This window comes from Panthera leo, chromosome E2 (genome assembly GCF_018350215.1).
Source record: "Panthera leo isolate Ple1 chromosome E2, P.leo_Ple1_pat1.1, whole genome shotgun sequence".
Lineage (NCBI taxonomy): Eukaryota > Metazoa > Chordata > Mammalia > Carnivora > Felidae > Panthera > Panthera leo.
Genome location: NC_056693.1, coordinates 5880741 through 5896108, shown reverse-complemented (window position 1 = coordinate 5896108; position 15368 = coordinate 5880741). Strand labels below are relative to the sequence as shown.

Here is a 15368-nt window from a genome sequence, read left to right as displayed (position 1 = left end):
TCAGGCTGTACTGTGTCTGCTGTGAAAGAAATACATAATTACCTCATCAGGGAAATATGAATTGTCTTCACATGTTCAGACATGGATACACTGAGATCTCAAAGAACGTTAAGAAAATTATGAGTAGTTTCTTGCAGAGACATGGCTGAATGAGACAGACTGACACCCAGCCTAATATTAAAGAGCATGGTACATGAAATCTTCTTGAATTAATATGTGTGTACTTAGTTTTATTTTTATTGATAACCATGGAGAAATCAAGATTCTATGACAGGTTTTACAATTGTTGGCTTTGGCGGTTATGTTGTGAATATTATGCCTCGTATTTAAGAGATATTGGGGATGTTTGAAATATGATCACGTTTGTGGAGCAAGATGAGTGCTTTAATTAAAATATTTTCTGGTCAACATTTGAACACTAAACTGCAGAGGACAAACAGGAACACAGGAATAGGTGTCAGCTGAATTTTACAAAGGGTGCAGATGGGTGGCAGCCAGTAAACACATTGGGTATGTGGGAAAAAGACTGAACGTACTTTTGAGATGTTTAGAAGGTAGACTGTTCTGTGTTAAATCTTGACACCAGTTAGGTGTGTTGGTGAGAAAGAGATTGCAAGATGGTCTTCCACTTTTCTGTCTTGAGGATACAAGACATTACAGGAGGACCATTTTATCAAGCATGGTGCAGGAGGCGAGTAGCAATTTGCAGGTGGAGTATATGAACATATTTTGTCTAACAAGGGGTAGTATCACTTTTGAAACCACCAAAAAGACAATGTAGACACCGTTGAAAGGGAAAAAATGATGTAACTCAAACATAGAACTATTTTAGGGCGACCTGGTTGGCTCAGTAGTAGAGCATGTGTCTCTTAATCTCCGGATAGTGACTTTGAGTCCCATATTGGGTGTAGAGATTACTTAAAAATAAACATTTCTTAAATGAAATATGTTAGGGGAGCCTGACTTGCTCAGTCTATTGAGCATCTGGCTTCAGCTTGGGTCATGAACTCGCAGTTCGTGAGTTCCAACACAGGACTTCAAAATAGGGTACTGGACACCTCTGAAAGACCAGCTACATGATTGGATGGAAATGCTCAGCAGCCCAACCTCTGGGAAGAGAAAGGAGGCTGGCTGGGGATTGGGTTCAGTCATATGGCCAATGATTTACTCAACCAAGTCTAGGTAGTGAAGCCCTGATTAAACACCTGGAGAAGCTCCTGGGAGGAGCTTGGTGGGGGACAAAAGCTACTGTATGGGCAGTCCTCCTCCCAAACCTTACTCTATGGATGCCTTCATCTGGCTCTTCACTGCTATCCTTTACAATAAGATGTGAAATGACAAAACTAAAACAATTTAGTAACAAGTTTGCTGTAATTTATTCCAGGGAAGACAACCCTTGATTTGGGGGAGGACAGAGCCTCTCATACAGTGAATGGAGTGCTCTTCCTGAGGGATTTGGGCAAGATTGAGTTTTAGAAGAGGCAGTACAGAAACAGGGCATGACTGGCCAGGAGATGGGGGATTTCCTTACAAGACCTGCTGTTTTCCAGGGTAAGGTCCACTAGCTGAAGCTGAGTTGGAGGATTATGATTGGTGTATGTTAGGTTTCCTTCTGATGTTTCACATAAGAGCAGGCTGACTTAGGTTTAGATTTGTGATGTGGGTGGGCCACTGGCATGGCCTCCATTTTTGTGGGTCCCAAAATACAAGGTAACTTTATCAAGGATTACCATACAGATAGCACTTTCCAAGTTCTGTGAGTCTTCCCAGCAAATATTGAAGCAGAGAGGCTTGGAGGAAGCCTTAAATTTGTAGTTGGCTGGAGATGCACAGGTATGGGAATGCCTGACTTGTAACTGGTGTCTGAAGTGGGGGCAGTGCCGGGAAGGACCTTGATCTTAACTTGTGGGGTCTCTACTAACACCAGATAAAGTCAGAATTATATTGAATTGCATGACACCCAGTTGGTACCAGAGATTTGGTGACAGGCTGCAGGAGCTCTTTCAGGTTTGGCTATTATGTCCCTTTGATATGTACTTTTTTTTTTTTATTACTTCCTTACTCTTAACATTCTGTCACTTCAAGATCCTCTAGGCTCCCCTTGTATTTTCCCTGCTCCTGCCATAGAATCAGCCATAACTCCAAGGAGTCTTTTTCTTAGAGAATTGTGTTAGAGACCAAGATGTGGATGCTGAGTGTTCTCCTTGCTACTGGGGTGTCATTGCTCTTAGACTCTCTGAGTAGACCGCCCTGGGAATTACCTGTCCTCACACAGATCTATAGTTTTCTCTTTGCCGTTTTATTTACTTATCTACAGCTACTTCTGTGCTCATAGTGATGCCCCCGACTCGGATCCTGTACTTCAGAGTTCATTTTAGCCTATCCCCCTTGCTTTTCTGTACCTGTCTGTATTTACCAAGCACTATGGCAACATATGCCTTTGAAGAGTTTTGTGTCTATTCCTCCACGCTCCTATGCTCTCTGCACACGAACTATAATCCTCTCCCTCTGGCCTCATTTGGACCCTGCTCTATCACTCTGATAGGTTACCCTGAAACCTATCAACTCTGCCCCGTTCGCCTGGACTTGCAGTGGCAATGCTTACAGTAGTTTAAGATACTGCATGTGACAAATATCGTTAGGAGTTGTTGCAGGGATGGAAGAAGTAAAAAACATGGAAAGTGCTCCCCATTTTTAGGCATCCAAGGTCAGAAGATTCCTGAATTCTTCCATCATGTGAGAATATTGTCAAGACACGCATGTGCATGCAGACTGTTTGAATGTAATTACATACACGGGACTGGGAATGTGGGAGTATGGGCAAGTGTGTGTAAACGCGTGTGCTTGTATTTCACGAATGAGTGCGTGAGTGTGTGTTTGCTATGGAGTGTATGTGAGTGTGAGGGTATATGGCTGTGCATTTGAGTGTATGTTGCCCACATGCACGTGTGTTTGCATCTATATGTAATATTTATGTATGAGTGTGTGCGTTTGTGCACACATCATGGTCCTAGTCTCTGACTTGGATATGGGGAGTATTTGATTATGTATTTGTGTGTAGTGAAAACCAAAGGGATTAATTAGGATTCTCATGTCATTCTGGTGAATGTAACTCTTTATGATTAGGAAATAGATTTCATTATCCCGTCATATTACTTGCTCTTCAAATTACTTTGATCTTAATATAGCCATTCTATTTTTTATAACGTTTATCTTTTGTACAGGATTTTATTGTGTTCTTAATTTGTGAAGTGAATTTCTCATAGGATATGTTGTGTTGCCTGTCTTTAAAAAATCTGATGGTCAGGGATGGCTGGTTGACACACATGGTTATTGGTATAAGACTCCGCATTTCTTTCAAGTCATAATCTCATGGCTCTTGAAATGGAGCCCCATGTTGGGCCTATGCTGACATCACAGAGCCTCCTTGAGTGTCTCTCTCCTTCTCTCTCAAAATAAATAAAACTGAAAAAAAAAAAAATCCAGTGACAATTTTTGCTTTTCAATAGGGCCTTTAGACGATTCCCTTTTACAGATAAATACAGATAAATTGTTTTGCTCCTGCTTTTATAAAGTCTCCTTTCCTCTATTCCCTCTCTTTCTGTCTTCTCTGAATTAACTGATTTTTACAGATGATTTAAATCCTTTCCTTTGGCTCACTGGTGTTAGCTCTAAGTATTGCTTTTGTTTGCATTGGGGGTTATCCTATACAGCTGACCACAGTACCTTCACAGAGTTTATACATCTTCATATAGATCATCCAACCTTTCCTTTCCACAAAGACTTCCATTTCTCCACTCCTGCCTTGTGCTACCATTAGTATAGGTTTCTTTAATGAGGCTTAAAAATAGGGAAGACGGTTTTTATTTACCATATAGTTACTATTACTATATAGCGCTCTTAATTCCTTTGGGTAGATCGGGGGTCTGCCACCTACAGAACATGAGCCAAATGCAACCTACTGTCTGTTTTTAAGTGAAGTGTTAACTGGAATGCAGGGACACTCATATTTAGGTGTTTTTGACTCAATAAGGACATACTGGAAGAGTGGTAACAGAAACAGTGTCCCCTGCAAAGAATAAAATATTTACTATATGTTCCTTACATAAATATTTGCTGACCTCACACATAGTCCCATTCTCATCACATCTGATTTAGTATAAAATTGGGATATGAAACATACTGAAGTCAATTTTATAGTCAAAATATTAGGCAACGCTGACACAAGATTGGTCTCAACTGGAAGAATAAAACTAGGAATAATTGGGAGTTACTAGGTCTTGAATTAGTGAGGAAAACATGAGTATGTCTTATGCGATATTGTTACTATTCAATTTGTAAGTACAGTATTTATTATATGTAAAAAAATTTTTTTGATGATATTGACACTGAAGATATAACTGGGGCATAAAAGACCCAACTAGTATTACTTGGTACACATTCGTAAGTGGAAGAAGCAATATACCCTTGTCTGGGTATAAGCGTAGACAACAGGATAAGTATGTATCTTAACAACTCCTGGGATCAATTCCCTATACAGTTTTCACAAACGGTATTTAGCAACTTTCCATTAATTCATTACTCCACCCCATGGCTGTGTTCTCTTGGTAGGGGTAAGGCTGCCATAAAGAAATACGTCTGTGTATGCTCCAAACAGGTCATGGTTTGGATCTATCACATATACTCTTTAGCCTTCTGGGGAGTTTTGTTATTAAAATTTTTAAAATTCTAACTACAAGGAGTCCATAATTTTAAATATCTCCAGTAGAAACTTAGCCTCACATTTCACCAAGCCACATGCCAATTGTAGATTTTCCCAATCCACTATAAACATGTTCCCATTTGGGCAATTTTCTGCCTCTTTCCTCCACCCCCTTGCCCTTCCTCATTGGTATTTGCATGATACACTTTCAGTGGTTCTGCTCAAAGATGACCTCATCATGTGGGCATTGCCTGAAAACATTGTTTAAATTAGGAAACCCTGTGATCTATCATTGTACATGCACATGTTTATGGTACTTACCACTATCATATTTTATCCTTACAGACTCAACTTTATAGAATGTAAGTTACCTGAAGACAGGGAGTTTTGTTTCCTGCTAATATCAGTGATTAGAATAGTTCCTGACTGGTAGAATGAGCAAATGCATTTTATCTGTGGAAAGTAAAAAGTTACTATAGTGCATAAGGTCAGAGACTAAGTTCACATGCTCCACTTTCTACCCTAGCATTCTGAACATTCGTCATAAATTCTCAAGCTGTATTTTGTTTGGTTAACACTTTGAGTTTTAGGCATCACGTGCCAAACAGCTATAACCCATCTGGGAATGAGGATGCCTCTTGTAGCTCTTCCACACTACAAAATGTCAAATTCAGGATTCTCTCAAATGCTCCATTCTACTCTCAATACAAATATTAATCTTATGGGTCACAATAGGACAGTTCTTATTTGTGAGTGACAGACCTCCTGGAATCAGTGGCTGAAACAACAAGGTGGTTTACCATTTTCACATAACAGGAAGCCCAGAGACGCAGGTTGGGATGGGCCACCTCCTTTAGCACTCAGCACTCTCTCTCCTTACAACAGGATGGCTGCTGTATGACCAAGAAAAATGAATGAAGGGCTCCTGGGTGGCTGAATCACTTAAGCCTCTGACATTGGCTCAAGTCATGATCTAGTGGGTCAAAACTTCGAGTCCAACATTGGGCTCTGTGCTGACAGCTCAAGAGGCTGGAGCCTGCTTTGGATTCTATGTCTCGTTCTTCTCTGTCCTTCCCCTGCTCGCAATATGTCTCTCAAAAATAAATAAAAACATAAAAAAATAATAACACAATTTTAAAAGGGTATTAGGGGGGCAGTTGGGTGGCTCAGTCAGGTGGCTCTGGCCAACATCCCAGAGTTGTGGGATCGAGATCTGTGTACACTCTGCACCAAGCGTGTAGCCTGCTTAAGATTCTCTCCCTCTCCCTCTGCCCCTGTCCCCCACTTGTGTGCACTCTCTTCCTAAAATAAACTTAATAAATTAATTAAAATCAGGATATTGGGGAATTTTAAAATTTCATATTCATACCTAAACAACAGAAGGTAAAAGAAAAAGATGGTAAAGAAAACATTTGGAGACCAAATTTAAATATACCCCACAATAATATTAAATGAAAAAGTAGTCAAGGATAACAGGATGACAGATTTAATCACTAGACTTTTTCTTTATCCTGTATGTATAATATTGCATGCAACCTATCACCAGTGTCATAGGTGTTCCAAACGAGTCAAAATTTATTAGTCCTTAGTGTTTTCTGAGTTAGATGTCTTTCCTTTGAAATTTATTAATTTAACTTACCTGAATATAACACTAATTTGCAAAGTTTCAATACAGATATTCTGATTCTAGGACCTTTTTAAAAAGTTTTTTAAAGTTCAGTTATTTTTCCACACTCAGTGTGGAGCCCAATACAGGGCGTGATCCCTTGAACTGTGAGACCAAGACCTGAGCCAAAATCAAGAGTTGGAAGCCTCACTGACTGAGCTGACCTGGCAATTCCTTGATTCTAGTACCTTGGGAGAAAAACTGAAGCAGTGATTTTGAGATTCCATTCATTGCTTTCTCCCTTAAAGTGACAGATCTACAAAAGGCTTGGAGTTGGAAAATATTCTCTCGGTTTTGAATAATATTTTAATATTAGACTATAACTTAATAGAAAAAGAACCATGACATCATACAAGTCTAAAAATGTCTTCAGTAATTGCTCTAAACAGTTATTTCACAGCCATTTTCCATAATCAACTGTGTGATGGGGCTATGTGTGCATCAGGAAAAAGGAGGTAGTAGTTAGCCTGAAGAAGATTGTGGTCTTTCCCTACCAATTCAGTCAGGAGTCAACTTCAGTTTTGTATTACTGGGTCTGACTGTACTTTTGATGCCTGACTAATGATGCCTATGAAGCAGCATTACAACCTCTTACTATTCTGCCCATTTGGGCAAGAAAAGCTAATAATGAAGCCGGAGAGGACCCTCCCTTGGTAGTAGTTATAAGTTCACAGTGCCTATGAGTATCATCACCCTGGCCCCACAAAGGATGCATCATAACAATGTAGTCACCATTCCCTGCTTTCTCCAGCCATTTTCAGAACTTGAGAAGTCTACCCTGCTCTCCTAAGCATCAGTATATAATTAACATTCTCCTAACACTTCAGTGTATGTGCAGTCAACATTCGTGACATCTGAACATCCTGTTCGAGGAGTAAGCACAAGTGCAAACGAGCAAAAAATGGTTTAGAGGCTAAGTATGTGAGATTTCTAGTTATCAAACAAGATTCCCATTGTGTTGTTCATTCTTGAAAGTAAACTCAGGACAACTTATCTTTTCAAATTATTCCCTGAGCAGTCCAGCACAAAATATTGTTACCTTTATCCTTACTTCTCAACTTTTCTTTTAGTTCCTAATACTTTTCATATGCTTGCTATTTTTCTAATTTCATTTAATGTAAAGGTGCAAACCATGGGTCTCATTTCAGCAGAAAAGGCAGGGAGAAATAGAATCATATGATGTATACTCATGAATGGGGAGGCTGGTTGTAGAGGGTGAGAGTTTGAAATTGCATCGCTATGGTATTTCCCTTAGAGCCACTAAATACTATGGGATATACAATGGGTGGGTAACTCTCAAATTCAACTTATGAATATATATTTCCAAAACTATAGGTTTAAATATAACATGAAAATTACTACAGATGACATTCAACATACAGAGCTTAAGGATGTATGATTAGTGTTCATTATGAAATTCCCCAAAGAAGTGTGATGCACACAGGATAATAAGGCACAGGATTCATTTAGGTTTACACAAAAGCTTATATTTTACTTACTTAGATATGAGAAATAGGGTATCCTAAAAAAAATGGAATCAAAATGCAATTTCAGTGCCCAAATTTGCATCTTTTACAAGCATACTACTTCTGGGTGTATTTTTGTTTTGTTTTGTTTTTTGAGAGAGAGCACAGGTAGCAGAGAGCGGCAGAGAGAGAGAAAGAGAATTGTAAGGAGGCTCTACACTCAGTGGAGAACCCAACGTAAAGATTGATCCCATGACCCTGAGCCAAAATGGAGTCAAATACTCAACATACTGAACCACACAGGCAATCCTACTTTGGTTCTTTTGATTTAAATGTCCTCTAGCACTTTCTCTTCAGTTTCCAAAATTAAGATGAATTTTTACTCATCCATGATATATAATAGCTATTACCTTTCAAAAGGAGAGGCCATTGCTCACTGTCCATTTTCTCTAGTACAAATGCCATCCCAAGTAACCCAGCGTTACATGAAAATATTCTCTCAATGTCCTGACCTACTGCTTCATGGTCAACTATCTGATAGAGTAATTCTTTCCTGTAGTAATCAACAAAGGTGCTCAATCGTACCAACAAATCCAGAGAAGGGGCTGTGACCACAAAGAAAACATTACAATTTACATAAGAGTTTTAGGTTTATTCCTTGCCACTCCCTATGCTCCCAAATGTATATAGTATAGTCTATCTTAAACTTAGCATACCAGTTTTCCCGGGTATATAGGTATGACTAAGCCCCTCACCCCCATTGAAGAGGTTCCATTCACCATACAGATGCTTTCTCTGAGACCACCACTATGGTTGTCAATGAAACACATATAATGAAATTATAACATCAATGGAATCCAAACTTGAGGTTATAAGTCATCAATAATAATGTAGTGTCAAGAAACCTCAAATAATTGGGGTGCCTGGATGGCTCAGTCGGTTAAGCATCCAACTTCGGCTCAGGTCATCTCGTGGTTCATGAGTTCAACACTCCAGTCTGGCTCTCTGCTGTCAGCTTAAAGCCTGGAGCCTACTTCCGATTGCCTCCCTCTCTCTCTCCCCCTCTCCCACTAGATCTCTCTTCCTCTCACTCTATGAAAAATAAAAACATTAAAAAAAAAAAAAAAACAAACCAGAAACCTCAAATAATTGAGTAAAAAATGTTAACCTGGCAAGCTAAGCCAAAAGAGCATGTGACTCTTGCTCTGGGGGTTGTGAGTTTGAGCCCCATGTTGTGTGCACAGAAGAAAATAAAATCTTTATAAAATATTGAACAAAAGATGATTAGGTCTTCCCACAGATATACTTGTACCATTGACACACCATCTCATGAGTTTTAAATAATTTTAATTTTCTGTGGAACTTAACACCTAAGATTGGTTAATCCTCAAAATAGACCTACTTCCCCCTAGTGTGAAGTTTTAAATTGTAGTCCATTGAAGAACTGGCTAAACAAATTACCGCCTTCGTTATACGTTGATGTTCCTGTCCAGCATGAATTCTTCAGTATTTCCTGAGATAAAGACATTGACACATTTGTATGGTTTCCGTGTTATGTGAATTCTTTCTAGACCACAAAGCACAAAGTTGTACATTTTGTTTTCTTATCACTGGAAGTCTGTACCTCCTAACTCCATTGACCTATTTTTATCCCCTCCCCAATTTGTACATTTTTTATAACCCAGATCAAACCTATTTTATTTGTAAGGTTTTTCTCTCTAGTAGAAATTACATTCCACAACTTAAAATAAGCTTTGGATAAGCCCTGTCATACATTCCTTCAGTGTTCTTCCTTTCAGAGGCTTCTATTCTCCTCTCAGGTGAGTTGTGAACCCTGGTTACAAGATTTCCCACTTATGTTATGTTAGTTCCATATGGTTCCTCTCCATGATGGAATCTCTGATGCTGAGCAAGTGTTGAACCCTTGCTCATTGTTTTTTTCTCCTATGAATTCTTTGATGCTCCCCAAAGCTTGAGCTTTGAATAAAAGCACTGCCACACATATTAGGTTCACACTGAGTAAGATGTGAATGCTCCATAAAGGCTTTTCCACACTAAATACATTTGTACACTTTCTCTCTAGTATGAGATCTCTCATGACACCAAAGGTGAGAATGTTTGATAAAAGCCTCATTACGCATATTACATTTGTAAGGTTTTTCTGCTGTATGAATTCTCTGATGTGCCATAAGACTTGAACAATGGATAAAAGCCTTGTTATACACATTACATTTGTGTGGTTTCTGCCCAGTGTGTATTTTCTGAGGCCCAGTAAGGTTTCCAAATTGGGTAAACGCTTTGCCACACTCATTACATCTGTTAAGGTTTCTCTCTAGTATGGATTTTTCTGTTAACATGTGAGTGCTCAGCAAAGGTTTTGCCACACTCACTACATCTGTAAAGTTTCTCTCCAGTAGAAGTACTCTCATGACTACAAAGGTCTCAACGTGTGCTAAAAGCTTTATCACATTTAGTACATTTACAAGGTTTTTCTCCTATACGGATTCTCTGAGGTGCCAAAGGCCTGATGTTTGGATAAAAGCCTTGTTACACACATCACATTTGGGTGGTTGCTAGCCAGTGTGTATTTTCTGATGATTAGTAAGTTTTCCAAGTCGGGTAAACGCTTTGCCACACTCATCGCATTTGTAAGGTTTGTCGCCAGTATGAATTCTCTTATGACACCAAAGGTGTGAAAATTGGTTAAAAGCCCTGCCACATTCATTACACTTGTAAGGTTTCTCACCAGTATGGATTCTCTTATGCTGAATAAGATGTGAACTCCTCCAAAAGGCCTTGCCACAATCAATACATTTGTAAGGTTTCTCACCAGTATGAGTCCTCTCATGACGCAAAAGTTCTGAATGGTTGACAAAAGCCTTACTACATTTTTTACATCTATAAGGTCTTTCTCCTGTGTGAATTCTCTGATGTGCCACAAGGTATGACCTTTGGATAAAAGCCTTGTCACACACATTACATTTGTGTGGTTTTTCCCCAGTGTGTATTTTCTGATGCATAGTGAGATTTCCAAATTGTGTAAATGATTTGCCACACTCTTTACATTTGTAAGGTTTCTCTCCAGTATGCATTCTCTGAGGATTTGCCAGGTTTGAATTTTGACTATAGGATTTGCCACTTACGAAACACTTATATACTTTCTCTCCTGTATGGACTCTCTGATGTGTGGTGAGTTTTGAACGCTGGGTAAAGGCTTTGCCACACTCATGACATATGTAAGGTTTGTCACCAGTATGAATTTTCTCATGACGCCTAAGGTGTGAAGATTGGATAAAAGCCCTACCACATTCATTACATTTATATGGTTTCTGTCCTGTATGGACTCTCTGATGTTTAGTGAGTCTTGAAGCCTGGGTAAAGGCTTTGCCACACTCATTACATTTGTAAGGTTTGTCGCCAGTATGAATTTTCTCATGACACCAAAGGTGTGAAAATTGGTTAAAAGCCCTGCCACATTCACTACACTTGTAAGGTTTCTCTCCAGTATGGATTCTCTTATGCTGAGTAAGGTGTGAACTCCTCAAAAAGGCCTTGCCACAATCAATACATTTGTAACGTTTCTCACCGGTATGAGTTCTCTCATGACGCAAACGTGCTGAATGTTTGATAAAAGCCTTATCACATTTAGTACATTTATAATGTTTTTCTCCTGTATGAATTACCTGATGTGCCTTAAGTCTTGACCTTTGGATAAAAGCCTTGTTACACATGTTACATTTGTGCTGTTTCTCCCCAGCATGTATTTTCTGATGACTACTAAGGTTGCCAAATTGGGTAAACGCTTTGGCACACTCATTACCTTTGTAAGGTTTCTCACCGGTATGGATTTTCTTATCTTGAGTAAGGCTTGAACACTCAACAAACACTTTGCTACATGCATTACATTTGTAAGGTCTCTGTCCAGAAAGAATACCCTCATGATTCATGAGGTTTGAGCTCTTGCTAAAATCCTTCCCACATTCATTACATTTATAAGATTTTCCTCTGGTGTATCCTCTCCTGGCTTGGGCAGGTAACAAATGAAAAATCTTCCTAGATTTATTCCAAATGTTTTGGGTCCTGGGAGGAATTCTTTCAAGTGGTGAGACTGAGGAACCATTGCTGACAGACTTCTCAATTGGATTACTACATTCATACATTTCCTCCTCACTGTCAAATCTCTGGAGTTCACCCAGGTGTGCCTGCAAACTTAATCCAATTCTACTTTCCAAGCAGTTTATATACTGGTTTCCAGAACCACTTATGTTACTGTCCTGTTGTAACAAAGTCCTGATGAATGGTTCATTATTCATGACATACTGGTATGTATTTTTTCTCACAGAAACACTCTGCTTTTCAGGAAGAGTAAATGAGGGCTGATTAAGTGGCTGATCTTTCCTACAAGTGAGCTTTTTGTTATGAGTCAAAGGCACTTCTTTGTAATTTCTTGCATCATCTCCCCACCGATTTTCAACCTCATGCCTATTTTCCCAGACTTCCTTGAGATCAAAATTCTTGATGCCATGGCTTTCATTTCTCTCCAATATCACTAAGTGGTAAAATTTTCCTTTATAAATGTCCTCTACTGATGACAATTCCTTGACTGCAAATCCAGGAGAAAGGCTTCCTATCAAATAGAGTTGGAAGATAAATATTTTATACTAAATTACATAATTACATACCTAAATAACACTTTATTATAAACAAAGGATGTTAATCAACCATGGTCTTCAAACACTACTGTCATATACAATGTTTTTGAGTTCTCTTTTTATAACGTTTTCCATATTAACAATTTCTCTGATTTTAAGGTAATTTTTCGAAACACATTTTACACTATCCATATTTTTTGGACACATAACTGGATAATTAAATGAAACTTCATGATTACTGACCCCATTTATACAATGGCTATTTTATAACTGTGCATGAAATTATAGAGTTGTCTCTCTTCCTTAATTCTTAATCTTTATAAAAACGTGTTTACCTGAACCCAATACCTCATAATTCAGTGATGCTCAATGAATCTTTCATTCCTTCTAGTAGGAGTTACTTATGGAATGTAAATCCTGTCTTTACGTCTCCAAGAAAAACTGCTTTAGAATTCCAGAGACTACTAGTTTGTGTAACTATGGTTACTTATTAACTTAACCCCCTAGATCAACATGCAGGTTGTAACATACAGAGTCCTTAAAATACCTTGTTTCTTTCATCATATGCTCATACATTAGTAAACACACAGTATAATTAACCACCAGATCAAGCTGCTGTCCTGAGCAATTCATACACATGTCCCCTGTGTATGAATAGGGTTCCTTCTGCAGTACGGAGGGCAGGGGAGTCAGGTGCTGTGTAAACTGAGGTGCTTTGTTGATCAAAATTAATATACCAGGATATACGAGGGTGGTTTGTTTAGCTCAATGAAACATCTGAGGAAAGGCCAGGACTTGGATTCAGAAAAGCAAGAGTGAAGCATAAGAAGTAAATGACCATGTGGGGACAGTGCTTGTGCTTGCACATCTATGGGAATATGAATGTGGTATAAGTTTAACGCAGGACCTTGGGGAAAAAGAAAACACATCCAGCAAAAGGTATAATACTGACACATTCTGTAGGAACGCAACTACGGGCATGAAGCAAAGGTGGAAAACATTCAACAGGGAAACAGTAGGGGGTTACAGGAAAACTGTACAGTTATATCTAATTCAATATGTGCTCTAAAAATTATCAAACTAAATATACCAAGACTTCGCTTCTAGGTATATACTCAAGACAATTATATAATGCATACATGTTCCAGGAGACACGTTTTTAAGGTTGTTACTTATAGAGAGAGATACTGAGAACAAGCTTGTGAATGGGGGAGAGGCAGGGAGAGAGAGAGAGAGAGAGATTCCCCAGAGGTCTCCACACTGCAAGCGCACTGCCCAATGTGGGACTTGAACTCACTAACTGTAACTTCATGACCTAGGCCAAAAAAAAGAGTCAGATGCTCAACCGACTGAGCCACCCAAGCCCCAAAATAATATATCATTATAGAAAAAGCTACGGCAAATCAGGTTAATGATACTGCTGGGACTAAAGCAGGAACTTAAAAAATATGTTTCCAAGATATCACAAATTCTTAATTTAAAGAATGCCATAGGATCAGCTGGGGGGCTAAGTTGGTTAAGTGCCTGTCATCAACTCAGGTCATGAACACAGATTAGGACTTCAAAGCCTGCGACACGCTCTGTGTCAGCTCAGAGCCTGGAGCCTGCTTTGGATTCTGTGTGTCTCTCTCTCCGCCTCTATACTGCTCACGCTTGCTCCCTTGCTGCCTCTCTTTCTCTCTCGCAAAATAAATAAACGTTAAAGAAAAGTGGTAACTTTAATCAAGGAAAATATGTGTTGTAACAATTAGATATCACTGCACATTTATGAGAATGGCCAAAATGCACAAAACCAACACCAAATCCTAGTGAGAATGTGGAACTATAAGAACTCTCATTCATTGCTGGTGGAAATGCAAAATGGTACTCCCCTTTGGAGAAGTTTGCACTTTCTTACAAAACTAAATGTACTCTTAAATATGACCTAGCATTCCCACTCCTTGGTATTCATTCAAAAAAGTGTAATATTTCTGTCCACATGAAAACATATCCGCAAAAGGGAAAATCCTAAAATTTCTATGGAGCCGCTAAAGATCCCGAATCACCAAAGCATCTTGACAAAGAAGTACGAGTTGGAGGCATCACGTTCCCTGATTTCAAACTCCCGGACTACAAAGCTATAGTCATTAAAACAGTATGGTATTAGCATAAAAATACACACATAGATCAACAGAACAGAATAGAGACCAGAAATAAACCCACACACATGGTCACTTAATTTACAACAAAGGAGACATGACTATAAAATGGGGGAAAGTATAATCTCTTCAATCAATGGTTTGGGAAAACGGGACAGCCAGAGGCAAAAGCATGAAACTGGACCACTATCTGACATCATACACAAAAACTAACTCAGAATGGATTAAAGACTTAAATCTAAGACCTGAAACCATAAAACTCCTATTAAGAAAAGTTAGGGGTGAAGGGCCGGGGTGGCTCAGCTGGATAAGCTTCTGACGTTGGATGAGGTCATGATATCATTGTGAGTTCGAGCCCCACATCGGGCTCTGTGCTGACAGCTCAGAGCCTGGAGCCTTTTAAGATCCTGTGTCTTTCTCCCTCTGTCCCTTCCCCACTCACACTCTGCCTCTCTCTGTCTCTCAAAAATAAACATTAAAAAAAATTGAAAAAAAGAAAGAAAAGTTGGGTAATGAGCTCCTTGACACATGTGTGGGCAATGATTTTATTTTTAACTCTCCACACCAAAAAGGAAAAACAACAAAAGTAAAAAAGGTGGGATTATATCAAACTGAAATGTGTTTACACAGCAAAGGAAACAGTTTTTGAACAAAATGAAAAGGCATCCTACTGAATGGGAGAAACTATTAGCAAATCATGCTTCTGATAATGGACTGGTAATCTAAAACATCGCCAAAACATGC

General features: G+C 38.9%; 1 protein-coding gene across 1 annotated transcript in view; it reads right to left on the bottom strand.

The window, feature by feature from the left end:
• Positions 1-9164: 9164 nt before the first annotated feature.
• Positions 9165-15368, bottom strand: part of LOC122209089 (zinc finger protein 665-like) — a 48934-nt gene continuing 42730 nt past the window's right edge. The window contains 1 exon segment of the mRNA XM_042920714.1: positions 9165-11839. Within this exon segment, the coding sequence (XP_042776648.1) occupies positions 10330-11839 (1510 nt within the window). The 3' untranslated portion in view covers positions 9165-10329.